The 27,299-nt window shown below is 30.6% G+C and overlaps 3 protein-coding genes across 6 annotated transcripts; 2 read left to right on the top strand and 1 right to left on the bottom strand.

The window, feature by feature from the left end:
• Positions 1 to 877: 877 nt before the first annotated feature.
• LOC100782613 (early endosome antigen 1) lies at positions 878 to 6,438 on the bottom strand. Of its 4 annotated transcripts, none has more exons than XM_014772861.3 (9): positions 5,874 to 6,438; positions 5,592 to 5,688; positions 5,130 to 5,330; positions 4,924 to 5,046; positions 4,681 to 4,718; positions 4,467 to 4,569; positions 2,389 to 4,329; positions 1,580 to 1,647; positions 878 to 1,416 (listed from the first exon to the last, which is right to left on the bottom strand). In XM_014772861.3, the coding sequence occupies exons 2-9, from the start codon at positions 5,658 to 5,660 to the stop codon at positions 1,227 to 1,229; spliced, it is 2,733 nt and encodes a 910-aa protein (XP_014628347.1). In that variant the 5' UTR covers positions 5,661 to 5,688; positions 5,874 to 6,438; the 3' UTR covers positions 878 to 1,226. The 4 variants fall into 4 exon arrangements, with proteins under 4 accessions (XP_014628347.1, XP_006606112.1, XP_040869264.1 ...); XM_006606049.4 differs by having other exon boundaries at positions 5,592 to 5,779; positions 5,874 to 6,437; XM_041013330.1 differs by having other exon boundaries at positions 5,592 to 6,437.
• A 9,938-nt stretch (positions 6,439 to 16,376) lies between these two features.
• On the top strand, positions 16,377 to 19,495 carry LOC100306179 (putative transmembrane ascorbate ferrireductase). Its single transcript, NM_001248069.2, has 4 exons — positions 16,377 to 16,566; positions 18,198 to 18,246; positions 18,353 to 18,552; positions 18,876 to 19,495. The coding sequence occupies exons 1-4, from the start codon at positions 16,423 to 16,425 to the stop codon at positions 19,176 to 19,178; spliced, it is 696 nt and encodes a 231-aa protein (NP_001234998.2). The 5' UTR covers positions 16,377 to 16,422; the 3' UTR covers positions 19,179 to 19,495.
• A 4,379-nt stretch (positions 19,496 to 23,874) lies between these two features.
• Positions 23,875 to 26,635, top strand: LOC100791464 (remorin). The gene is made up of 5 exons (XM_003556056.5): positions 23,875 to 24,243; positions 25,305 to 25,355; positions 25,455 to 25,542; positions 25,963 to 26,044; positions 26,341 to 26,635. Exons 1-5 carry the CDS (start codon positions 24,066 to 24,068, stop codon positions 26,533 to 26,535), a joined length of 594 nt encoding a protein of 197 aa, XP_003556104.1. The 5' UTR covers positions 23,875 to 24,065; the 3' UTR covers positions 26,536 to 26,635.
• Positions 26,636 to 27,299: the final 664 nt, after the last annotated feature.

Below are 27,299 nucleotides of genomic sequence, written 5' to 3'. Positions count from 1 at the left end.
GTGTCCAGTTGATTCCTTTTCTAGTGTTAATCCCATAAATAATTGTGGACAGTTAAGCAAAATTTCGGTACTCTTGTTACACCTTCTCCCTTAGTTGTTGGCAACATTAATTATACACTTCTCTCTGATTTTTTAGTTTTAAAAAAATGAAAATTAGAAAAAAAAAAAAATGACCATGTCCATATATGCCAATGTCAAAATTCTAAGGGAAGGAGAACATGATGAAAAAATATTTCCTAGTTACCCCAGCTTTTTTTTTTCTTTATTTAGGCATCAATGGTAGGTAACAGCACAAGTTTATTATGGGACTTGTATGTTCATACACTCCTGAATGGTGGGCCTCTTTTCACCATTATTGGGGACTACAGAACTTTGACTTTTGTGAGAAATCAGGCTACAATCCATGTCGTGAATCTTCAAGATTAGTTCTCTCTAAATTCGTTTATGGTAATGGTTTGTTGGAATTTATATTGAGATAATAAACAAGGTGAACAAACGAATAAACAGATGGCAACAAAGTTGGAAAATTCCTTGTCCCCAACCGCTGGCTTTCACCAACACACTCCAAACAGTTGTTTCTACTTTTAATTTTTTGTCAAAATTATTCATTAGTCACATTTTGGTATTGTCAAAAATGGTACTGAAAAACCACACATTGTACTTGTCATTTACTCATTTTTATCAACACTGTAAAGTACTTAAGTAGTGTTTTACTTTTAGCAAGAACCAAACTGCTTAAGTAGTTTTTCAATAACTTAACAAAAGAATATAAACTCCTGAAATTAGCTTCTAATTATTGCTTCTGAAAACATTAATCAAGGTAAACTGACAGTTGCTTATACTCATTAGCCTGTTTTTCTTTATTCTATCCACACTCAATCAAAAACCGTTTCTTCTGATCATCATATAATTTATGCATGTTACATTGCATGCCAAAAATGTCAAACTGATGACATGGCCTATATGAGGCTACAGCATCATACCCCTGGCTCACTTCAGTCACTTGCCAACTTATCATACGACAAGAATATTGGATGGACCAAGTGGCCCAGAAAAAATTTGGATGAGGTGAAACTGTTAGTAGATGTACAGGATATATGTCCCAACTTAAGTGCAAACTGCAAAGTACTTGTTAAATTTGTTTCCTCCATTCTGGTGATGATGATAGTCTGCCTCCTTCACCACTCATGTATGTTTTCTTTGAGACACAACAACCGCAACAAATTCTAGTTCTTTTTACCATTCTTGAGATTGCGTAGAGCCATAACAAGCTGTTGTCTTTCTCCCTCTACCTCTGCAAATTTCAGACTAATCTCTGAATATCTTTCTTCCATGTCTTTCAGCTCGCTTTCCATAATCTTGTTCCTTTCCTTTAGCTGTGCAACTTCATTCAACATTTCATTTGCATGGCCCTCACTGTCAGAGTAAAGAGACAAAATAATAGCGGTTAGTTCTTGGATGAGATTTGTGACATAACAACAAATTTGACGCCTATGGCACCAATTTTATATTACAAAGATTTGTGATTATGTTTGAGGAAACGAGAGATTCAGAAGGCAAGAAATGAATTTGATTTTACCTTCCAGCTGATTTGCCAACTGTTCCTCCTTCAGACTTGCTAACAGCAGCGTTTGCAGCATCCATTCCCTTTTCATGTTACAAATACAACAGTCTTGAGTTATTCTAGAGCATCAACATCAACTAATTTATGCAAAGCAAACCTAAAGTTAAACCTTGATCAGACATTTTCTTATAGCACACCATTTAAGTTTGAGATTTTCTGTTTGTTGACCTTGTTATGTATAGTTGTATCATGATTCATGGACCAGAAAATTTCACTTTTTCTCAACTAAAGCTCAATTACTGGTTTTAAATTGTGCTTGCTTTTGTACAAAATGAAGCATTGTGTATCTAGTTCCTTAAGAATTGGTTTTCAGGCATATGTTATTTGAAACTCTGCTAACTGTTTAATAGTTGCATAAGTGACCAAAAAATATAGATTTTCTGAAACACACAGAGAATGTTAAACTATGCTGCATCACCATCCTCACTGAGTTTGGATGCTGCATTATGGATTTATCATTACTGTTGGAGTACAAGTGTGAGGCGAAATCCCACATCGAGTAGAAGTGAAAAAGTTGAGCATCATATAAGTGAGGAGAAGATCCATAAATTTAAGCCTTAAGGTTTTGGGTTAAAGAGTGGTGTCAAGGTTGCTTATGTGATTATTCATGGCTCATTTGGTGTAAATCTCCCCATTTTTACTCCCTTCTGTTTTGTATGTAGTGCACATAAGCCATAGGGAAGTGATGTTAACCTGTCCTAATATGCAACAGCAATATATATGTTTTTCATCTCTGATTTTAAATATGACAGCTGAACAATTACCTTATGCATTTCGGATTTTAACTTCTTCATATGTGCCTTAGCAGAAGGAGGCGCAGCACTCTCATTTGCAACACGTCCTTTGTTATTCTTGAGCTTCTTTTCCATAGCACTTAACTCTGCTTCCTTCTTCTTCAGCTCTCCTTCTAATTGAGATATCTGTTTCTTCATATTTTCTTTCTCCACTTGTTCTTTGCGCAAACTTTGTTTTATTTCATTGTGCTGGTTCTTAAAGGTTTCTACTTCCGACAGTAGGGTTACAAGCATCTTCTCCTCATCATTTGATGTCATAAATCGTTGTCCTTTCTGGGTCTCAGTCGTGTTCTTTGTTAGCTTCGTTTCAGACAATGAACCATCTGCCATCAACATCTTAATTTGAGATCCCAGCATTTGAATTTGCTTTGAAAATGAAGCATTCTTTTCATCCTTTTGCCTTTGTGCATCCTCAAGTTGTTTCGACTTAACTTCTAGTTCTTGCGACATCTGTTCTATTGTTTCGGCTTTAGAATCCATTTGGTTCAAAAGCTCTTTCATTTTCAATTCATTCTGATCTGTGATAAGCCTGAGCTCCTCATTGCATTTATGGAGCATTTCTTCTATAAGTTTATTCTGGTGCCGCAATTCATCAGCTTCTGCAACTGCTTTAATAGTCATCTTTTCGTTTTCCTCAACTTTTTGTGACATTTCAACAGAAAGCAATCTATATTCCTCCTGGAAACGCTCAGATGCGACAGCATTATTGTGTCTTGTCTTTCTCAAGGCCTCTTCTGCTTGGATGACCCGTTGTTCCTGCTCAGTTTTTGCACATTGCATAGCATGGTGATCTTCTTCAAATTTCTCTGCCTGTAGTTTCAGTTCTTTCTCCAAAGATTTGACTTCATTTTCAAGTTCCTTGATGCAGAGCAGAGATGCTGAAAATTCATCTTCCTGCACCTTTAGCTTTTCTTCCAATCTCTCTACTTGGGATTCAAGTTGTTGTATTGTAACCAAAGAAGACGAATGCTCATTCTGTAACTTGATGTGTTGTGCTTCATCTTGCTTTAACCTCAAAGAGATATCCACATTTTCCTTCTTAAGAAGATCATACTCTAAGGTGAGTTCTTTTATTTGCTCACTTAGCTCTTCATGTTGCTTGTAGTAATTGTCTATTTCATCATCCTGGTCTGCAATTTTTTGCCTTAAGAGATCTAATTCTGTGGCATCATCATGCTCTTTAGTAATCTTCTGGGATTTTATATTGGTAGACAGATCCAATATTTCATTATTCTTTTGTTCCAGCATTGCTTCAAGGTCTGTCACAGCCAAAAGTAATTCAGAGTTTGAGTTTTGAGTCTTCCGCAATTGCAATTGGAGATTGGCCTTCATATCTTTTTCATAAACAAGCTCATCCTTTATTGCCTCTAACTGAAGCCTTGTATCTTCAATCTCAGACTTCAAGGTTTTTGTGGTTTTGCTCTCATTGTTGAAATTCTGCTGAGACTTGAGTTGCTCATACTTGGTTTTGAGCAAATCTCTCTCCTCTCTGAGACTGATTATTTGTCTTGACAAATTCTGTCCCCTATTGCTTTCTTTTTCTACCTGCCTTCGAAGTGATTGCAACTCTATTTCTGATACTTCTGCCTGCCTCTTCAAAGAAGCAATTTCACTTTGGAGGCTATCAGTGGAATTATTCGAAGGCTCTTGTAATCTTTCTCTTGGAATACTCTCTTCCAGGCTGTTAGTCCAGTCACCTAAACTTCCATCTGATGCTGAACCAGTTGACCAGTTTGTGTTTGACCTCTTATGCACTTGGGTTTCAGTTGCAATGGCCTTAACAGTTCCTCTTGATGGAATTGAATTTTGTCTGAAGCTATACGGATCCTCCCATGAAGCTGCCACAGCACTGATGCCATTGGATGCATCTTGTTCGGAATACTCAGATCTGGTCCTTGCCGCGTCCCCATTCTGTGAGATAATAATAAAATCTAATGTAACTACAAGTCTATAAATGAGTTATTTCTTAGCATAACTCATCCTCTTCAGAAGTTTCAACTGTGTAAATAGAATTGTTAATCATATAAAGGTATCTTATAAGACCTTACTTCATCAACATTATAACTTTCATGATCCGTACTGCCATAGCTCAGCTGGTGTTTCAAGCTTCCTTCACTGTAAAGTCCCTCGGCTTCATTATCTTCCCCATTTCTGGAATTCAGGTATAAGGTTGAGAGATCATATTGGAGAGAAATAAAATATATAGAAACATGGGGAAATTTGTAATATTTAAATTAACAGGGTGTTATGGTTCATTTTCACCTTTCAGCAGCATATCCTTCGACGTTCTGAATAGTCACCTGTCTCAACATTCAACAATTCTTATGTGAGAAATTAAGAGAGAAGTATTTTTTTAAATTTTTAGTATGAAAGGAAACAAAACTCCCAAAAAGCTCAAACTCTTATTACATGCTAACGATTAAGAGATGAATGATGTGAAAGTGCTTGTTCAGAATTGAGAGTGAGACAAGAAGCAAGGTAGGGAAGGAGATAAAGAGAACTAACATGTAAAACTATGCCTGAATTGGCAAACTTTAGAGGTAGAGAAATAGTCATTGGCTCGGTTTCTGCAACAAAATCCGCAAAATCAATTGAGGCTTCCCCAAGAAAGCCAGATTTTGAAGACCCCTGCAAGAGCCCACAAAGATTTGACTTTGAAACCAACATCCTAATTGAGTAAAGGACAGTGTGAAATTACAACTACTGCTTACAGTTGAAACAATGAAATGGTAGATTTTCTCATGAATTTTTCCTGATTTTGAATCCCTAACAAGTTTAACTGATTCAAAAACTGGATTCTCCCATGAGCAGGTCCCATCTTGGACAGCAGTTTTCTCTAGTTTCACTGTTGGCTTCCCAACATCATCTGGTACCAAAGACACCATTATTGCATTCTTTTTCATCTTTGGCACCTGATAAAACAAGGAGACATAGAACAAGGTAAAAAACACAGCCTGCAGAATCTGCACATTGGTTTGTGTATAATGATAATTCCCCACACTACACAAACTGCCAAACTCTTCTAACTAAAACAAATATGCCATACTGTGTAAATTTCAAACTTTTTGTGCAACGTGTAAGAACTTACAATTATAACAGCTAGGCCAGACCCTATTTTTAGATTTAGTAGTAACTAAACTCTGAGGATTTGTTCTTGTGTTTGTCTTACTCACCTGAGTTGCCTGAAAATCCAATTTGAATAGAGCTTTGATCTTGTTCTTCTTGCTCCATGACTTGAACATGTTTGCAGGCTGATAAATATGGCCGTTGCTGGGTTATAGATGCAAGAAAAGACCCTTATAAGCGGCACCTCATTGGTGAGGAAATGCTATATGTTGTGAAGTGCCAGGATTTCAAAACTCTGGTATTTATTGTGTTTGAACAAATGCAGTTAATGACAGGAATGAAGGGTCAGGATGTTCAGAAAGCCAAGAATCTAGTGAGTTGTGAAGTACCTCCTGATTTCTTGGCTCCGATACTGAACTTGCACTAGTAGCAAACTAACAAAAAAGCAATACACAAAATAAAATTCATATTAGAAGCTTCTCAGCATGTCTTCATGCACCAAAGATAATGTAAAGGGAACACAGCTGAATCCCATTATGGTCTACTTTTTGCTTTTTAGCAAGGACAAAGTAGTGAGGAAAATTGAAATGACAACATTGACCAAAACACATGACTGTTAATCACGATAAACTATTTTTTTTAATAATATTCATCTTGGGTTAAAAAAAATCCCAATAAAAAAATTAATGTTACTCTATTGTCAAGCTCAGATTTATCTTGAAACGGGGGTTTGAGAGAACTTGCCATTAATTTAAAGGGTGAAGTGGAGTTAGGAAGAGAGGTTTAAATCAACATTTAAATGGGAATGAGAGTGACATTTTATTTGACCAAATTTACCAAGAAATCTAATTTTTTTTCAAAGGGATAAGTAAAAGGGGATGGCAGTGTCCATGTGCCTCTGTGCTATCTTTGATAAGCAACAACCCACCAAGACATAAATGTAGCACCTTTATGCTGTAAGGGCATGATGAAGAAAGTTTACTCAGAAAATGAGTTGTAAATGCAAAGAGGCTTGGTCCCCACAACCATTAAACCCTCTTCAACATGTCTTTAAGAGGCGAAATGCAAATACAATAAAATAAAATAAAAACAACTAACTTCGTAATACAAGGCAAAGCAAACTATTAGGCATTTGCGAACACACATTCAGCACATGCATGTGTCGGCGGCCAAACAGATCCTTAACGTATTGAAATTATTTTTCTCATGTGTATTAAATAATAAGCAAGTAACACATCAACGATAAGGTAGAACCATTTATAAGAATCACACATTATTCGATGTGTATCATTGAAAAGAAAATTTAAACAAATCAATAAATTTAATTTAAATTTAGGTGCCTAACACATGAGACTCGAATCATAAGATCTGAAAACAATTACATATACACAGCTTCATTCATTTGGGGGGGAAATAATGTAACAGACTAATTAAAATATGTGAACACCATAAAATATGATCCTTTTAGTTGCACGAAAACTGGCCTTCTCAAATGTGGTAGGCATAAAACTATAAAAGAATAATGATGACAGTATAGCATAACATTAGTACATAAAATAATTGACCTTGTACCCAAAGAAAGAAAGAAATGACTTCAGCTAACTAAGCAAACGGCTAGTGTGGTCCACAAGCAGAGAGCACCTAGACCGATAGAATGAGAAGTAACAACATTGTCCACATAGCTTCATACAAATTTAAGTTTTGGTACTGCAGCAATGAAATTCATGAGTTTCTTTTATATGTGTGTGTGTGTGTGTGATAGCCACAAGGAGGCGTCTCCCATTGTTACTGGGCACAAATAACATGTTAAGACTATCAGCAAAAATTTCTTCAAAAGATTGCTATACATATCTAAATCATAGACAGTTCTATTTAATTACAAGTTTACAACTACACTTACCTTTAGCTTCTATGGAAAGATCTCTCTAAGAGGAGTTGTTCACTAAATAGGATTCAAATCCACATTATAGAAAGATGAAAATTTATTTGAAATCCTTAATTACTTGTGTCAATCACTTTGGCTTACTTGTACAAGTGTTTTCCAACCCCTTAATCTATTACATACATGGCTATCAAATGTATATAGTCATTAGTTAGTAGTATATGTGTACCAAGTACCAACCCTTCAAGGCATTCATATGCCATAAATTAGAACATGAGGCACTTTCTTACTTTTTCTTTATTGTTAAAAAGATATGGGAAAATCCCCCCTCATTCTTCAACCTGAATTTCTTTTCTTGGTTACCTGTCCAAAGCATCGCACTACAACTCACTTTCTTCCTACCACACTGAGTGCTACAACTTTTCTCCCTTGTCCCAGACTTTCAATTTTGCATCATAATAATGATAATAGTAAAATAAAAGTTGAATTACCTTTTCAAAAGTGACCACAAATCATGGATTACCAAGCACGGCGTGGAAAAATCATAAGCTAGTAGTTATGTGCTTGGACTAATGGACATGGAGTCATCAAGGACTCAAAGCAAACGAATAAAAGGCTTACAAAGAATTAAAGATTAGTGCCCCACTTACACAAAAATCAGGCAATGAGAGACGCAAAATTAGGATTGAAAGTCTTTTGAGATTTGATGAAGTAATGAAATCAATTCTACCTATTCAATGTGGGAATCTTCAGTTTATTTTTTTTATAGGTAGAAAAATCTTCAGTATAATGGTGGCATTTATGTTTGCCAGCTACGAGGCCATATATATTACGAGTGTCGTTAACAGTTCGATAAAGTTTTGAGGAGCATATAATATTCTTTTAATTTAATTGAAGTACATTCACGGCAAAAAAGATAACTTAATGTAGAGGATGATGAATTGTAAAAAAAAAAAACGAAAAATGCTAAGTAATTAGTACCCAATTCCTACATTAGTATCAGAAATTAAAAATCATTTTTTTTTAGGGGGGGGGGGGGATTTTGTGCTAAAGAGGAAAATAATTAATTGGAAATAAAAAAGTAAATGAATTAGTCAATAAAAACAACTATTCTAGTTTAGTAATTAGAAATGTTTATATGAAAAAAGAAAAGGGTCAATTAATATAGAAACTAGGTTAGCAATTTTTTTTATATTGAAATTGAACTCAATAATTTTACAACAATTCATAGACTATTTAATTAATTGAGTTAGATTTCTTTAATATTTTTTTGCTAACTACTCCCTTGATACTTCCTTTGTTTCATATATAAGATTTAATTATCTAATTTATCAAGATTAAGAAAAGTAGTTAGTTTAGTTGATAATAATAAATTTATCTTCAACTCATAACTTTTTTCAAAATTATCTTTATACTTCATTTGTCCGACCATTTCAACTAATCCATGTGTCTTTTAAAAAGTAGTTAATTATATTAAATTTGTCAATTATTTGTACATCATTTTAAAATCATTTTTTTATCTCTCTATCCAATTAATTATTTATCATTAATGTTTGGAGATACAATTAAGTAAGGATATCTAGGGAAAAAAATAATTAATACATCTAAAAATTAAAAAAGGATCTTATAAAAAGACAAATAAATTTATGAAAATGATAGGAGTAATTAATATTTTTTTCTCTTCTAATTATTTGTCAATACATCCTCTCTTCTTTAAATTAGGAGTATTTATAATCTGAAAATAATTATTCTAAAAAACATTATAGATTTATAAAAATGAATGAGTATCATTTCAAACTTGTATTTGTAATTTAGTGTGGTAATAAAATGTAATTTTCAAATTAATTATTCTAAGTACTAAAATGAATAAACAATGTTTAACAATATATATAATTAAAAAATAAAAATAAAAAGTATTTATAAATACATATAAAATATGAAAAAAAAGTATTTTAAAAATTGTGTGTATTGATAATAAAAATATAAATTAATATATAAAATATGTGGTCATTCAAAAATTTTAATTTTTTAAGTTTAGACAATAATATTAATTGTTTAAATAATTAGTATTTTATATTTGGATAATTAATCAATTAAAAATTTAAGATAGTATACTATGCAATAAAGTTTTTGAATCTAAATTGAGAATAACGGGATGATTTAACTTTTTTTGGCAACTATGATTATTTTTTAAACTTTAATTTGAGAAGTTTAAGAAATAATTTTAATTGATTAAATAATTAGTATCTTTTATTTGGATAATTAGTCAATTAAAAATTTTGAGAATAAGAGAAAAATAGTTTGTGACAAGGTTTTTGACCAAGATTAAGGACAATGAGATGATTTAACTTTTTAGAAATTAAGTACAACTGATCAGTTTAATTTAACAAAATTATTGTCTAATTTATAATTAAATTGTCATTAATTTCTATTTTTGTCATATAATTTTTAATTAATTATTCTGAGCACTGATATGGATAAATGTAATTAAGTTAAATTTATATATTTAAAAGTATTTAAAAATACATATAAATGTCAGAAATATATATATATATATATATAAAATATGAATTATTGATAATAAAACATATAAATTAATATATAAAATATGCAATAATTAAAATCCTTTAATTTCAAATTTTTAAAAAATAATTTTAATTGATGAATTGAATTAATTATGACTTTAATATGTATCTTTAAATTTGAAGTTAATCGTGAAATTGAATAGTTAAAAAAAAATATTCGACGGGATAACTTATTAAAAATCTTAATAAATTAATTTTCATTCCATTTTTTAATATGAAATAAATTAAAATCATTTATTTGGAAATTTATAGTGTAAAATTAAGAGAGAGAGAGAGAAAAAATACCTTTATCCAAACAAGGATTTATGAGTATTAAGTAATCTACTTGACGGACCACTAAATATAATTTATCGAGTTTGAATAATAAAAAAAATATTTATAAATGCATTAAAAGTTTAACAAAAATTATATGATTATAAAGTATTTAAAATTTTGGTTTAATAATAACGAAAATATAAATTAATATATAAAACGTGTGGTCATTCAATACTAATATATTTTACCACTTTGTATGTTTTCTCTGTTTTAACTAATCGATTTGATCCATAAACTTTCATGAATTTACTTTTCATACTAAACAACATTTTCCTAACATAAAATATCTATTAATATATCTAATACAGTTCAATACAATATAAATTTATTTATAAAGATAACATATTTGAAATATGTTAATATTTACACTTACTTTCTTTTTTTAAGGAATATTTACAATTATTTTCACATATATTTTAAATATATATGTATATATACATAAAAAATTAAAATATATTAAATTTGTAATAATATAAAATTAAATTTATTTTCACACTATAAATTAATATTGGTGCATGGCACCGGTTATTACACTAATAAATAGGAAACAAAGAAAGTACCAGTTAACAAATTAAAAGTGTATTTCAAAAATGATATGAGAAATTGTGTTCAATGATTTATGTTTAAGAGAGAGGTTTATAATTTAAGAGTAAATGGTTTATTTCCTTTTATAATATGATTCCATCACATATTATTATGTGCATATAAATTTATTGATTTTTATAATAATTAATTTAAAATTTATAATAATAATTTTTTTAATTAGTTGACAGTGTAACCAATTCAACACCATTGAAGTCTTTATTTAATATATGAGTTCATATTAATTACTTTAAAAATATTAGTGATATATATAATCTTAAATTATTATATTAAAAATTTAAAATATTTGTTCTAAAGAGGAAAGGAATTAATTTGAAGGAAAAAAAACTTCATAATTATAAACTTATTCTTATGATAGTAATTAGAAATATTTGTCTGTAAAAGAAAAGGATCAAATAAATAGAGAAAATAAGTAGCAATATTAAAAGTTTGTTTTAAAAATGTTATAAGAAACTATGGAGAGTGATTTATTTTTAAGAGTGACGACTTCAATTTAAGAATAAATAATTTATATATATTGATAATGTAAAAGATTTTTATTCTATTACGTGGCGTTTTATTGGAAAAAAAATGAAAGGAAGGAAAAGGAAGGGAAGAGATTTTTATGAACTTTTGTTGTTTAGTTTAATTTTTTGAAGGGGATGGGAGAAGACCGAAGGAGCGAAATACCTCATCATCCAATTTTCGCTCTCTTACATTATTAGAGAGATTTGGATGGAACCATAAGTCGATAACTGTTAACCACACTGTCACAGATATTGATTTTAAACATCACATTATTAAATTTATAAAGAAAATATTATTAAAACATTACATTTAAGACCCATTTTGGTGGTTATAATAAGAAAGTACATATATAATGTAAAATCTATACTCAAATGACGAAAAAACAATAATCAAACAAAAACCAACAAAAAAGACGAACAATTATATGTAGCTTTTATCTCAGTAATGGCAAAAGAAAATAAATATTTCATGAGGATAAAGATAGAATCAATCTCTATATATATATAAAAAAAAAGGTGAATCTCTTTGTTTTTATCATTTCATTCTTTTTCTATAGATGGGGTACGTCCATAGGCAAAGAACTATTAGCAATTTAGGATTACCAATTTTGAAAAGAAACTTGAAATGTCTCTTTCTGAGAGTGGGAAAGTGAAGTTCGTTACTTGTGAATTTTGTTCTTAGCTTCTTGTCTTGTTCCATGGAACTTCCAGGTCACCATGTATCGCCTATCATACTTAATTTTGTAGGCATGACTTGGCTTTGCTTGGTCCCTAGCGTACCATCGTAGCATATAATACTACACAATCAAACTTCAAAGCTTCACAACTGTGTCCAGTGTGGTTCTCAATCTTATCTATCATACATAAAAAAAAAAACAATTAATAACGGACAGATGCATCATGCATTGTTGAGAAGTTCTTTTGTTCTCTAGATGATGTTATTGGTTATTTATTTTCTTTCTTTTCTATAAATGACCAAATTATTAACAAGACTAAGGAGGAAAATCTTGGGTAGATCCGGAAGTGGAGCGTGCACTTGATTTAAATATTTCATCTGAGTATACCAACATGGATAACATTATCATATACCGTTTTGGTGTAATTTACTAATCCATACCCATGACCTAATTGAGTGAATGGAGCACTTTTTGCCAATTGCATGTTCTTCAAGAGTATTAATTATTAAACCACTGGTCTAGTTGAGCTATAATGTTTACTAAGTTTACTCAATTCAAATAAGGACAATAGTTACCCGTTCATTCCACCTTTTAAAGAAAAAGTATACATAATTAATTCATTTATAATGTTAAAAATAAGTATCAGAATAAATTTTATTTATATATATATATATATATATATATATATATATATATATAATTCAAATGGACCTTTAATGAGTGTGCACTCTAAAATATTATGCTTCTGTTGAAAGAATATAATTTAATTTAATGTATAAAAATCAATTTGAAAGTAATTAATTTGAGAAGTATAAATTGCCAGCCTTGAGAGAAATTGAAAAAAAAAATCAACATAAAAATAATTTCAGGCAATATAATCTAAGAAAAAAATAATTTTCTATCTTCTTGTAAATCTTATGGATTTTTTTTCCGTCCAAGTAACTCTTATGATTTTGAGTTGTCATCTTAAATTTTAACTTCAAATCTCATTCTCTTAACAAAAAAAAAAATGTCGTACCTCATAGAAAAACCCAAAGTTAGGCTGATATTGCTTCGTTGGGCTAATAAGTATAGCCTTTTACGAGCATCGGAAAAACTTTGGGTCCAATCATTACCGATCAATAAGAGTCTAATATCTTTGTTGGGTTATAAAATTCAGAGTAAAGCTAATTGCACTCCTATTTTACTCTTTGCACCCCTGGAAAAATTTTAATTTTTTTTAAAAAATATACTGTTCACAAACACTAGGTATTACTCTCTTCATCCCATTATAATTTTCATCCTAAGTTATTTTACTCAAGTAAAATCAATAAATAAAGAAAAGAGAATAATAATTTTACAAAATTAATCTTATCTTAATTAATTATTTTTTAGTCTATATCATTAATATTATAAAAGATATAAGTGAAAAAAATAAACGTTACATTAAAAAAATTAAGATAACAATTATTTTTAAATAAAAAAATTTCTTATATGACAATTATTATGAAATGGAAGGAATATTATATAGAGAATGAAAACTAATTTTCGATATACACAACGAAATATAGTTTTTGAGTAAGATATATAAATGAGGAAAGGTATTCCATTCAACAGAAAAGGAATATGCGATCCTGTAAAGTGCCACGTTGGTTTAATTTCTCCCCCATGCACTACATTTTGCAGTTGCACACAAGCCACGCCACACCGTAGAATCGTCTTTCTTCCTAAGCTAAACACGATGATTTTGACACTCCTGAGTCCTAATTAACATTTCTTCTCTGTTCACCACAATTTTTACAAGGATCTCACCTAACAGACACACACACACACACATGGCTTTGAACTTCACACCTTAAGGAGGGGCTAGATTGACTTTTTCGAGCCAAAGAGCTGGATCTGTGAAGAAGCATTGGAGAAAAATAATTAAAATGGGTGATTAATCATCATTTTTATCCTTCTAAATGTGAGATGTAGACAAGTTACCATTTAAAAGAAGAATAAAAATATGCAAAAAGGTTCTTGAAATTGCATTTGGTTAGTCGGGTCAACATTAACTGATGCATAATGCTACGATAAATGTCATGTGGCACTTCCTCTCTCTTACAGCTGACCAATAAATAAATAAGATTTCAGCCTCTTCTATATATTTCGTTAGATTCCATAACTTATTTTAGTTAATTTTTAATTTATTTGATTATCCGAAAAATTTACTTTATTATTTGATAAATAATTTTTTAGTAATTTATAATATTTTTAAAGTATTACTTAAAATAATAAAATGTTAATTTCTAATTATTAGTTTTTATATTTTTTTCATTTTTATTTTTAAAATATTTATATAATTTTTATTGTTTTTTTTAAATGTTATTTGTACTTCAATAATTAATTTTATCAAATATTTTTATTTAATAAATTAACTTAAATGTTTACCGGTACCCACTTTTAACTTTTCGACTAATTTTTAACCTCTAAAATACAATAGTTTACGGAAAAGAGGAATTAAGGTCAATATTATTTATTATATTAGTTGTTAATAACTTAATAAGTTCTATGGTAAAAAAAGAAGAAAAAAATAAAACTTAATATGTACGAAAGAAAAGGCGATGGCGTACTACTTTAGCAGCATGAGCAGATTAGTATGAGTTGCATAAGGCTGCGATAGATGTCAAAGTTCATCCAAGCCAAGGCCAACGGTGACACCAACCACATAATGACATTAATAAAAGACAAGGAAGAGGTGACTCCGTTAAGCCCACAAGCACATGATTTTTTAACACTTAACTAATACTATTTTAACATGTGCATTTTGTAAGATGGATCATTATTTTTATATAATTTAAATTTATAATAAATAACATTTTTTTTAATATTTAAATTATGGTATAATTTTATTTATAAATTAAAATGGATACATGATGAAAAGAATCAAATATATAGACAAAGATAAAAAAATAATTTGAGGTGATTAAAAGGTATTTTTCTGCTAATTACAAAAATAATGTGTGGAATGTACCTCTTAATAAGAGAACAAATAGAGTGTTAAAAATACATAATTGAAAGAATGAAGCCCTTAGTTTTTAAATTGAATTTCTAATTTATAATAGAAAAGTGAAATTTACAAAAAAAATAATTAAGGTGAGATAAAACTTTAATTTTTTTTAACATTTTTGCAAAATAAATTTAATTCTTATAACAATGATAAATCTTAGATAAAAAATATTGTAATTATTAATTAAACAAATAATTATAACAAGTTGAGAGAAATAATATTGTTTTCACAACAAGTTTGATTTAATTTAAATTCTTATTGGATATATTTTTTTATTTATTATGATATTTATGTGAAATATTTAATGTTTTATTGATAGTTAATTTTTATTAAAAAATATAATTAGTCACTTTTATTAAGATATTTCATTTCAATCATAATTTTTTTATTCACAAAATCTAAACTCATAATATTACTTTTAAAAAAATTAATACCATTCAATCAATGACTTGTTGAAAAAGAGGAGACTTTATAATTACTGAAAGTGATTGGATGAGCAGTGGAGTAGAAGAGGTTAAAGTAGTGTTTAATATAATTTCACTTAGGTGTATAAGAGTATAAAGTTTCAAAAATTGGTGAGTCTCATATTTTTATATTTCACTTTAATTTAAATATTTTTTTTGATATTTTTTCATTCCTTTAAATCAAATAGTGCCTAAATAAAGGGTAAGTTTTTTTAATCAAATTTGGTGTTAGTTTTGTAATTTTAAACCAATTAATTTAACTTTTATATTTTTAGAAAAATAAGTGAGTTTACTAATTAGTCTTATGTACCGACAAAGTTTACTTACTTATGATAAGAACCAAATGATTTTTTTTATAAAAAGTATAGGTCATTTAAAATTAAGAAAAATATCATTTTGGTTAATTATATTTTAGTGTTTTTAATTTTTTTATTATTTATATTTTAGAAAGTTTCATTTTAATAATTTTTTCAATTTTTTGTTAAAATGTCCATGTTTTGTCAATATTGATTTTTATGTGAGAATTAAAAATAATATCAATAAATTCATAATAGTTCAAGTATTCTGATTAATTAATTATTTTATTAATATTTTAAATTTTAATGAAATACTAAATATAAATAAAAATAATTAATTAATTTAAAGTTTAAAATGTATGAAAAAGTGACATTTGGTCTTATGATTACATATAGACTGAAACCAAATGTGACCGAAGATAGAGAGTATCACAGAAATGCGGTATGATTTGTGGACACGTGGCGAGAATCGAGCGGATAAGGAAAAAGATCTGGAAGGTCAAAACGATGGGGGACGCTAGCAATAATCTTTTATAGTGATTGCAGTTCCAGACAGTGTCGAAGAAGAAGAAGAAGAAGATGGCATTGGGTGTTCCTGCTCTTCCCCTGACATACGTGGCTCACGTTCTGGCACTTGTTGCCAGCATCTTGGTCGTGCTCTGGGTCCTCAATTTTAGGGGTGGCTTGGCTTGGGATTCTGATAACAAGGCCCTCATCTTCAATGTATTTTCTCTTTCCACTCCTTTTTCTTTTCTTCTCAATGCTAATAGCTATTTACAAATTTTGAAATTTGGGCCTTCAATTGTGCGTGTTCACTAATCTGCATCCATATCTTCTGGGGTGCTTTTCAGTTTTTGTTTTCTCTTCTTTCAATTGTGCTCACGGTATGAAGATTAGTCGATGCTTCCGATAGAGCCAACTTCTTACCCATACCATGATAAGAAAAATAAAAATATAAAGATTAGTTTTAGCTTACTGTTCAACTACACAACTTAACGCCTAATCCTAACTGTAAGCCGCCTTTTTGTTGTTTATTTTTTCTCTACTCCATTTTCCCTTTTTTTTCTTCTTCTTTCCGAATATGTCACTATTCTCAATAATATATTATTTTTATGCACCTAAAAAGAATAGCGTTTATGTGATTAGTTCATTTTAATAAGAAAAAGATTATTAAGTTAACGTTATTATAGCTATATATTTTGAAATTGAAAAACATCTTGAATTGAAAGCTGCACCTAATTTATGAGTTTTTTATAGTACATTTTCTGTTTGTTTGAATAATAATAGTAAGTTAGTGTCGATCCAATATATTCGTATTATTTTTTTAGTGTACGTGCATTCGGATTAATTTTGACTTCTTGGTACATAAATAATTTTTTATTTAAGCTTAACAAACATTTGGATGCTTTTCATATGATTTATTTGTTACAAGTTCTATTTACAGAAACATTTGTTAACGGAGTTCATGTACCTCGTGTGAGATATATATATATATATATATATATATATATATAAAATCTGTAGATACTGTACGAGGCTGCTGTGCTGCGAGTTGTGATAATTTAAATATGAGATATTGTTTTTATATTTAAAAGTCATTCAAATCATTGTAGTGATAGAGCCCTTTAGGCTTTAGTTGTCTCATAAAGTAAATTCACAAAGTTATGCTTTTCTGGGTAACGTTCAAAGGTTATTTACCAAAGATTGATATTATCTCTCAAAGAGTCCTCTGGTTTCTCACAAAAAATAAAATCTCCTGTTTGACCGAAATAATTTAAGAGGGGATTTGCAGTTAATTATCACTAAGTTTATTGTTTTATTGTTCTAGCGAATATTCGTGTGGCAATTATAAATTGGATCATAAGTGCTTTTTTTCCCCCTATTTTGTTGGTTAAGTCCTACCTACCTTTCTAAGCTTCAGAGGAGTTAACTGGAAACTGCGTTTCTATCTGCTACATTTTAGGCTTAAAATGGATGTTTTGGGCCTCTGAAGAATTTATTATTTCTAAAATGTTTTGATTAATTATTGGCCACGTTCTCTACCTACTTCTCATTTTGAATTTAATATTTCATGCGGTCCAGAATTTACAACTTGTGGGATGGACATGGACCCACATGCCTATCTGTCTTGGATTTGAGTGAGAAATGAGATGTAATTAAAAAATAAAACAAAAATTATAATATTCAGAGATTGGGTCCTTTGAATCTGAATAAATATTATGGTCTCTCTCATGCGTCACGAGGTCAAAGTTACGTGTGAAAAATAACTTACTATACAAGTAGACATTCATAGTTGAATTGTGCTATCACTTTTAGGAGATCCCTACATCTTACGTACATTTCCCTTTGTACAGCTTCATCCAGTTCTTATTGTCATTGGCTTACTAGTCCTTGGGGGTGAAGGTAATTCACAAGGAACTGCTTTATGAATCAATTCCATTCGATTTTGTTGACCTACTAAATATTAAATTGTTTCTCTGATTTTTCTCATACGTGAAAAAACATGCAGCTATTATAAGCTACAAAGCATTACCCCTGAAGAAGGAAGTGAAGAAATTGATACACCTTGTTTTCCATGCCATCGCATTAATACTTGGAATAGTTGGAATTTATACTGCCTTCAAGTATCACAATGAAAGTGGGATTGCCAATCTCTACAGCTTGCATTCATGGCTTGGAATTGGGGTTATTGTCCTTTATGGCATTCAGGTAAACCACTGCATATGACTAAGCGTGTTTGGATTCGCATTCACACAACTCAAACGTGGATCACAGAAGCAACTTTTAGTTGCTTTTTGGTGCATCTTGACGTGAAAACTTGATCAAACGTGGATCACAGATACTAATCCAAACATGCACTAATCTAAACTATCCTATAAATGTAGTATACCTTGAAGACTTGATATGATTACTGTTAAGTTTATAATTTCAGTTTAGAGTCTATGGTGCAAGCTATAGATTGAAAATATGGACTTTGCTTATGTCCAAATGAAACTCAATTCTGTACTAAACTTTGTGTTGGTTCCCTGCAGTGGATATATGGGTTTGTGATCTTTTTCTTCCCTGGTGGGACTCCCGACATTAGGCGCGCCTCACTTCCATGGCATGCGCTATTCGGGCTGTTTGTATTTGTCTTGGCTGTGGGCACTGCTGCTCTTGGGTTTCTGGAGAAGCTCACTTTCCTTGAGAACTCAGGATTGGACAAATATGGTTCTGAGGCTTTGCTTGTCAACTTCACTGCTATTATCACAGTCTTATTTGGTGCCTTTGTTGTGTTATCTGCTCTAGCTGATGCTCCCCCAGCCCCTGCCGCAGATGACTATGAAGCCATATAGACACTTCTGTTTGTAAGTTTGTCTCATTTTTACTTTATGGAATAATCTCATGTCTGCTATAAGTTTATATTGGGAGTCGGAAGAAGGAAATAATTTATTGTTTGTATTCTTGGACATAAAGCTCGTAATTAATCATCAATTTCAATATATTAACCCTAAAATGTGAAATTAGTCGTTGGGTTATAATCAGTTTTTTTAGCTTTCAACTTTTCCTTGATCAGCAGTAGAGATTTAGCTCATATAACTTGTGAACCGAACATTGAAAATTCAGTCTATCTTGTAATTTTATTCCTTCACTTTCGCTTTTGTCTCGCTTCAATAGAGCATGGAAATTTCGAACTTGTGAAGATATGAATAAATCATATCTTTTCACGTTTACTATTATTATTATTATTATTATCATTATTATTATTAAAGACATTCTAGGTGCTAACGAGGATGGGAATGTTCACTAGTATAAAAGGAGATTGAGACACAAACAGTGACTTTTGGCAAGTTTTTTTAGGAGGAATAATACTTCAATGAATTGGATATATATTAGAATAATGGAGGTTAAAAACTGTGCACGTTAATTATCTTTTTATTATGGAAAATGTTAATAACAATTTTTAAATGCAAGTTATGTAAATCCCACTCTCTATTTAACAATCTCACATAAATTTTATTTTACAATAAAAATATATGTATTAGAGAACGTTACTAGTTGGCTAGTTGCCCCTTTTCCTGTTAGAAAATTTTGTTTCGGAATTTTTTAGCTCAAAATAGATTATCAGGGAACTAGTGATGGATTCGCGGACAATTTCATGATTCCAACAAACCAAGAAGACGTTTTTGTTGTCACTAAAAGAAGGAGCCAACACAACGGACATGCACGTACGCTTGATTGCGACTATTCATACCATCAATTTTACATTTTGCATTGTTTTGATCGACCAAACATTGTCACGCCGTCTTCTATCTCATTTCTTAGTATGAGGCGCAAACATCACTCTCTGCACTAGTTTTCGTGAGTTAGCACCCGTGTAATCCACTTATCTCCCAACACCCTTGCAATCCACTTTATATTTATTTCCACGATTTTATAAAGGAAGGGAAAAAAAAACTTTGTTTTAACTCTTACTCCAATTCGAAAGTGAAATTAATTGACATGATGCTTCATAAGTCATAACACTTCTTTTGTGGTGAAAAAACATGGGCAAAATTACACAACAAAGCGAATAGGCGCTGTTTTCAATTGGGCCTCATATAATAAGTTGTGTCGACTCAAAGCATTGTTAACAGCTTAAATTGTAGATGTTGATGGAAATTAACACCCGAATGCAGGATTTTTAACAGTATTTAGATGTCCTTTGTCTCGGAGCAATACTTCCTTCTGAAAAAAAAAAAAACAAACTGGAGACAATTAATTGAGGTTGAGCATGAGCCCTACTATTGAATGTTTTCCTTCAAAAGAAGTTGGCACTCAGCCATTTGGATCACAACCGGCCAGGGTATATGCTCAAGAATCACAACCTCGATGGCTGCATATGCAGATAGCTGGTGGTTTTGAGAAAGCAACATAATTCGAGGGTGATTCATTGCGAATGACAAATCAATCAGTGTGGTTGGTTTTCCATTGAAATGGAAAAAGTCACTTGGGCTGGTTGGTTAGCATGGTCTGCTCTATTAACAACCTAGTCAATTGATGCAAAATGTTGTAGGATCTGTATGTTCTTTGTCAGTATGATATCAATCGTAAGAAATGCATCTAATTTCCTCCCGAAAAAAAAAAAGGCTATCATATTTTTACAATTAAACATAATAATATTGTTCCTAATAAAAGGAGTATTCGAATTTTAAGAAATTATTATTTCATCAATGGTCCCCGGATCTTTGAATTTCCATACTCAAAATCTTCTTGATGACTGCTTTTTATAAAGAGTATCATCCGTAATAATGGCATCAATTACTTTTTCTTTAGCTAAGGGTATCGTTTTTATTCCTATAAAATATTGAGCCGTTTGAAAATGCTTGGCTTATTTGAATCATTAAATTATTCAGTTAGTAATAATTTACGACATCTACAATACATAACTGTTTAAATGAGTTATTCAGCTTAATTTGGTGGGTGTTATATTTTACATAAATTTAAATCCTCTATACAAAATTTCACTCTAATATTAAAATTATTAAAAGTGAGTGTTCAAATTAATCGTACGAGTCCTACAATGTTTGAAAAATATATTATTTATTATAAATTAATCTTGTTAAACAAAGATTATTTATATCTTTGTTGGAGATATTACTAAAAAAAGGAAATAAATTACCGATAAAAGTATTAAATGAAATTAAAAGGGAATAATTAAATTACATATAAAAAAGGAAAAAATTAAAACAAGTACCAAAGTCTAGAAAGGATACGACTTCGAATTAATTAAACTCTTTACTATGTTAAAGTAACCCCCCCCCCCCCCCCCCCAAAAAAAAAAGAATAAGTAGTCTTAGGATCCACCGAAAGAAATGACTCTAGGGTATTTAATTTATTTGTTATTCTAAAATAATTATTATTTTTTTAAGTTAATATTAATTATTTTTTTACTTATATTTCTTATAATATTAATGATGGACAATCAATACAAGCATGTCTCATCCAAATCAAACACTCCATACATAAGTCACACATGAAATGCGATGCACATTATGCCCCTAGACTCGTATGCATGTGATATCATTTTGGAAATCACTGTGAATGTAGTTTAGGAATCCATATAGTTGACAAATTGTCACATAATGGGTAAACCAACACTACCACTCTCACCGAGTTGGCACCGTGACAACACTTTAGGGTGTTCCGGCCTTACAAGGATACTCTAACACATGTGTTCAACATAAGCTTAAAGGAGGTTTCAAACCGTTGCACCCAAGAATAGAGTTGTGCGTCAACTCATTCATGACCTCCTCAGTTAGGTTGATAAATGTTTTTCACTTCAAAACACATATGCACAACATGATGCATGGTTCATAGACAATATACAAATGGTTTATTTTCGAATTTCCTTGGAGATTCCTATCCCATAGGGATTAGGTTCTCTTAACATTTTTGTAACACATATACATACCATGACATATTACTTTCACATATACTTGTGAACATCATGCATTCAACCACAATATTAGTCATGGACACATTTACTCATTTACACAACAATATCATCACTTCACTTCATTCGCAAAATCATAAGTATAAACGTCATGCATTGTACTACCACTCATTATGATATCAATATTACACACTCATGTTTCCTCCTATGTTACTATGACCTTCATAGAATATAATAATCATGTCTGGAGTTGCAAAAATCCTATTAAGTTGGTTCTTATCTCATTAAAAAGATAAGACAATTATCTATAACTTCTATGTTTACCTCAAAATCCTTTTCAATTGTTTAGAAACCTAAAATTAGGAAATATACAAACTAGTTGCATAATTTTGACAACTTAACTTTTACTCACTAAAATTGCAATATCTGTAATTATATAAATCTTTTTTGAGTGAAATCAAATCCCTTAACTAGATAACATCTAGGGATACAACTCTTATGAAGAACACAAAATATAGTTCTCTCATTTAAGTACACGTTTTAGTGTTCTAAGCTAATATTTTCTATTAGAAAATCAACACGTGCATCCAACATCAATTATCAAATTCAATTTCAAGAATATCAAAATGATAAAACATCAAAACATACAATAATCAAATTCACCCAAATCATAACAAAACAAAGTGCTTTAGGGTATTCATAATCCTCCAAGAAAATAAACTTACTATAATCATAAATCTAAGATCATACAATATATTTGTGCCTCATTATCACTCATACAACTAAAGAAAAAGAGAACTCACTCCCCCTAACCTCAAATGAAGCAATTCCTAAACAAGAAAAAAGAAGAGAATCTTACAACCATTCCCAAGAATGCATTGACCCAATGGCTTCATCCACCGTGATCTTCACAATCACTCTTACTATGGCAAAAACATGATTGTGATTTAAAATACAATCTCAAGCTTGAAAACTCAAAGGGAAATATAAAAAATTGACTATGAGGAGCTCCACACCCAACGTTAAGCCCACTTAATTCTTTGGTGCATATAAAGTTTGTTGGTCTCCTTTATATATAGGAAAAGAAAAGGGTTTTTCATGATCAAGTGATTTACCTTGGAGTTGATTTTCTCTAAGATAGAAACTGATTTTGATTTCTAAGGTGTATGAATGAATTGTAACTTTTTCAACGACACAAACAACATCTCAAACAGATAACTATAACTCAAGATATAACATAACCTTTCTAGGTTTGTCATCATAAAACTAACACTAGACTTGAACAAGTTTTCAAGCATTTTAACTATAAGAAGTTAATCTAATACTCTTCTAACACCAAATATAATATAATATAATAAAAACGATGATAACAACAACAATAAAAATGATAATAATATATACAAAATACATGTGTATTGGAACAACACATTATCACAACATACGTATATACTTAGGATAAAATCAATAATATACAAATAATAATAACAAATATTTACATGAATTATAACAAAAGAGTTCCAATAAAAATTATGCTTATAATATGTATGCTCAAAACTTAAAGTGTTACGACGGCATATGCCAACTCATTTGTACCTACCACAATATCCCAGTCAGCTAAGCTTTTAGAATTTGAGTTAAGTTACCTTCCTTCAACCATAATATCCCAACCAACTCTGTCCTGTTCCTCAATCTCTCTACATATCTATCTATCTTTCTATCATCATTACATTTTTTAGCATCCTTAATAAGTGAGAACTTTGTCACTACTTTTTCCTATCACTTTGTGCAAAGATATTCTAAGGGAAAAATGACAGAGGAGCAATTAAAAAAGGTGGCTCAGACTGAGAGTATTTCCCCTAATCCTGCACCTGAACCTGAACCTGAACCTGCTGTTCCAAAAGAGGAAGTGGCTGAGGAGAAATCTGTAATTCCACAACCCTCTTCCTCTCCTTCTGATGAGTCCAAAGCTCTTGTCATAGTTGAGAGTATGATACCATAATTCCCCTTTATTTCGCTTTCTCTTATCATTAGTTTAATATCTGCTACCAAAAGGGTGGGGGTGATGATATTATATTATTATATATCCGATTTCAAAAACAAAATCAAAATAAAAAAAGTCGTGCTTATGGGAATTTTTTGCTATCTGTCTGTTTATTTTTTTTTTCAACCGGTTAATTAAGGTGACCACCAGTTTTTAATTTCTGTTGAGTTACATGATGATTTTAATATAAGTGAAATAATTTATTCTTTTTTTAAAAAAAATGTGAAATTATTTCTACCTACCAACATGTGTAAGTGAATCAGTTGGTATATTTAATGTTTTAATTTTTCTTCAGTTTTGATGGCAATATTAGTTTTTAACGTCTCCATATTTGTTTTCCTTTGTCTTTTGGTTTCTGTTATTTTAACAATTATAACACTTTAAATTAATTCTGATGGCAAGTTTTTTTTTATTCTCTTTATTTCCTTCCTAAAGGTGTTTAAAAAAATGGAAAATGTCAAAATTCACTAATTGAGTTAAACTTTGTGAGTTTTAAAGACTAGTTCGATTATTTTTAGTGTCTTTCTTGTAATTTTCATCAGTTTTGTTGTGCTGAAGTTTCCCGTCGTAGTTCTATCCGAAAGAGTTGTATGACCAAATTGATGTGCTACCATCCAACTGAAAGATAATAAAGATTCTGGCATTCAAGTAAAATCCTATTTTGCATATTTGAGCCCAAAAATTCAAGGAATCATCTTTGGTCTTGTGTTGTGATCCATTGACGATTTTAAAATCTTCGAACTTGATATTTTTTACTTACGTAAACCATAATTGTCACCTGTTTACAAGCCCCTTAACGAGGCTTTGGAATTCAAGTAATACACCTTGCATGGTATATACTTTAACTTTTGGTTTAATCATCTAACAAAGTCACTTTCTTACAAGTCACCTTATCTCTTTAGTTCACCACAATGTACATTCCTATTTAATCATCATAATTGTTGCTGTAAAGGCTCAAACATAATAATTATTGTGTTTTTTTGTTGTTAATCTGGTTTCTGTCAGAGACTAGTGAAGTTGCTCAAGAGAAACCAATTGAGGGGTCTGTGAACCGAGGTGTGTTTGGTTGTCATTGTGACACTTGATATCCCATTACGCATTTCATATGCTGACATTACATCCTAATAATTCCTATGCCTTCTCATTCTTCTTCAGATGCTGTCCTTGCGAGAGTTGCAACTGAGAAGAGGCTGTCACTAATCAAAGCATGGGAAGAAAGTGAAAAGTCAAAATCAGAGAACAAGTATGAGCTTGCACCACCTCCATAACTTTTATGTTGCTTTAGCATTTTATGTGGACTCAGTTCTATTTATAACTATGGGGATTAATCCAAAAACAGAAGCAAATAAGCTATGCTATGCATAATATCGTTACATTCCCTTTTTCAGCTCAATAGAAACTGGTCTGATCATTGGCAGAACAATCTCTTATAAGCAAATATATCTGGCATTGCAAAACATCATTAACGTGATCATTGTGAAATTAAGTTTGAAAAAATTATGTAAATATGGAATTCTAGTTAGAAGTTAGAACAGATGACCACTATTAGTTAATGATATTGCTCTTGTCATCAGATATTCATATTACTTTATCAGGACGTTTGGTTCTTTGATGCTATTTAACAGTTTTTTTTCAAACTAATTTATATGAACTTGATGAGCAGGTCTCACAAAAAGCTTTCAGTCATTTCAGCATGGGAGAACAGTATGAAAGCTGCAGCGGAGGCAGAATTGAGAAAGATTGAAGTAATAACTTATTTTATTAGTAGTAATTGTAACTTGTTTAGTGAGAGCTGTTTAAAGTTGCGTTCATGCCTTTATTCATTTGGGAATTGACATTAAATTTTCTTTTTTCTAATATAGAGGTAAGAATGGGTGTAAAAAAAATAGAGTTGAAAGAAGAATATGCCAAACTCAAACAAGCCTTATCAAAAGCAAAATATTCTTTCCAATTTTCATGCCTGCGATAAGCTAAGCTCTAACACATTGAACTTGGCAAAGATGGGGAGGAAAAATTGACTTTTCACTGTGTTTTTGAGCAGGAACAACTGGAGAAGAAAAAAGCAGAATATGGAGAGAAATTGAAAAACAAAATAGCTACAATCCACCGAGAAGCTGAAGAAAAGAGGGCATTTATTGAGGCCCAAAAAGGGGAAGATTTCTTGAAGGCAGAGGAGACAGCTGCAAAGTACAGGGCAACTGGAACAGCCCCAACGAAACTCTTTGGTTGTTTCTAACAACCCTGATCATTAAAAAATGCTGTATTATTATTATGGTTATTATTATTATTATGTATTTTCTTTGATAGTTCATGTAACATGTGTGGTTTGGTTGTCTTTTGCTGAGTTGTGTTCATGTTCATTTATTACGTGTGCATAGTGATATGTTGGTTCGAATATAACAATTTATCTTTGTGTATACACAAGAAATTGAATTATTCAATTTGGGGTAATGCGAATTTCTTGTAGCATTAGGCCACTACTCCCTCTGTCCCAGATGGGTATTTTATCCAAGTACTTCTGCCTTATTGGTCAATCATATCACTAGTACGGGTATATTTCATGACCCAACAGTACAATCTTTCAGAGGATTTAATTTTGATCTACAGTTGACTTGTCACCACGTTAATAAATAAGTTTATTGATATCAACTAGTTTAAAAGTTAAATTATTGTAAGAATTTATCAAATAAGGACATTACTTGAGGGTTAGTTGTTTTTCTTAAGCTTGTATTAAAGTAGTAAACAATTGACTTAGTTTAAAACGTATGTGATCTTATTAAAAGTAAAACATATTCACTCACTTAAACAAATTTAGTTTAGACGAACTGATTGTTGGATCAAATGATTATTCAAAAAGTATAATATTCTTTAATGTTTCTCGTTAGTTATTGGCATGCCAACACTGTAATTCCTACTCATGTGACATATTTCACTCCTGTACTTTTGTGAACCAAAGAACACATCAACTTCACCCGTCTGTACTTTGGTGAATCAAAGAAC

Source organism: Glycine max, chromosome 20 (assembly GCF_000004515.6).
Source record: "Glycine max cultivar Williams 82 chromosome 20, Glycine_max_v4.0, whole genome shotgun sequence".
Lineage (NCBI taxonomy): Eukaryota > Viridiplantae > Streptophyta > Magnoliopsida > Fabales > Fabaceae > Glycine > Glycine max.
The sequence above is the reverse complement of the archived record's forward strand: the minus strand, read 5'-3'. Positions and strand labels throughout refer to the sequence as shown.

Excerpts from the sequence above, each read along its gene's own strand:
- LOC100782613 (XM_014772861.3), bottom strand. The coding sequence starts at position 5,660 with ATGTTCAAGTCATGGAGCAAGAAGAACAAGATCAAAGCTCTATTCAAA. Across the intron at positions 5,047-5,129 it reads ACCATTTCATTGTTTCAACT|GGGTCTTCAAAATCTGGCTT; the intron begins GTAAGCAGTAGT and ends GGGCTCTTGCAG. Across the intron at positions 1,648-2,388 it reads TAAAATCCGAAATGCATAAG|GGAATGGATGCTGCAAACGC; the intron begins GTAATTGTTCAG and ends TAACATGAAAAG.
- LOC100791464 (XM_003556056.5), top strand. The coding sequence starts at position 24,066 with ATGACAGAGGAGCAATTAAAAAAGGTGGCTCAGACTGAGAGTATTTCC. Across the intron at positions 25,356-25,454 it reads TGAGGGGTCTGTGAACCGAG|ATGCTGTCCTTGCGAGAGTT; the intron begins GTGTGTTTGGTT and ends ATTCTTCTTCAG. Across the intron at positions 25,543-25,962 it reads AAGTCAAAATCAGAGAACAA|GTCTCACAAAAAGCTTTCAG; the intron begins GTATGAGCTTGC and ends CTTGATGAGCAG.
- LOC100306179 (NM_001248069.2), top strand. The coding sequence starts at position 16,423 with ATGGCATTGGGTGTTCCTGCTCTTCCCCTGACATACGTGGCTCACGTT. Across the intron at positions 18,247-18,352 it reads ACTAGTCCTTGGGGGTGAAG|CTATTATAAGCTACAAAGCA; the intron begins GTAATTCACAAG and ends AAAAACATGCAG. Across the intron at positions 18,553-18,875 it reads TTGTCCTTTATGGCATTCAG|TGGATATATGGGTTTGTGAT; the intron begins GTAAACCACTGC and ends GGTTCCCTGCAG.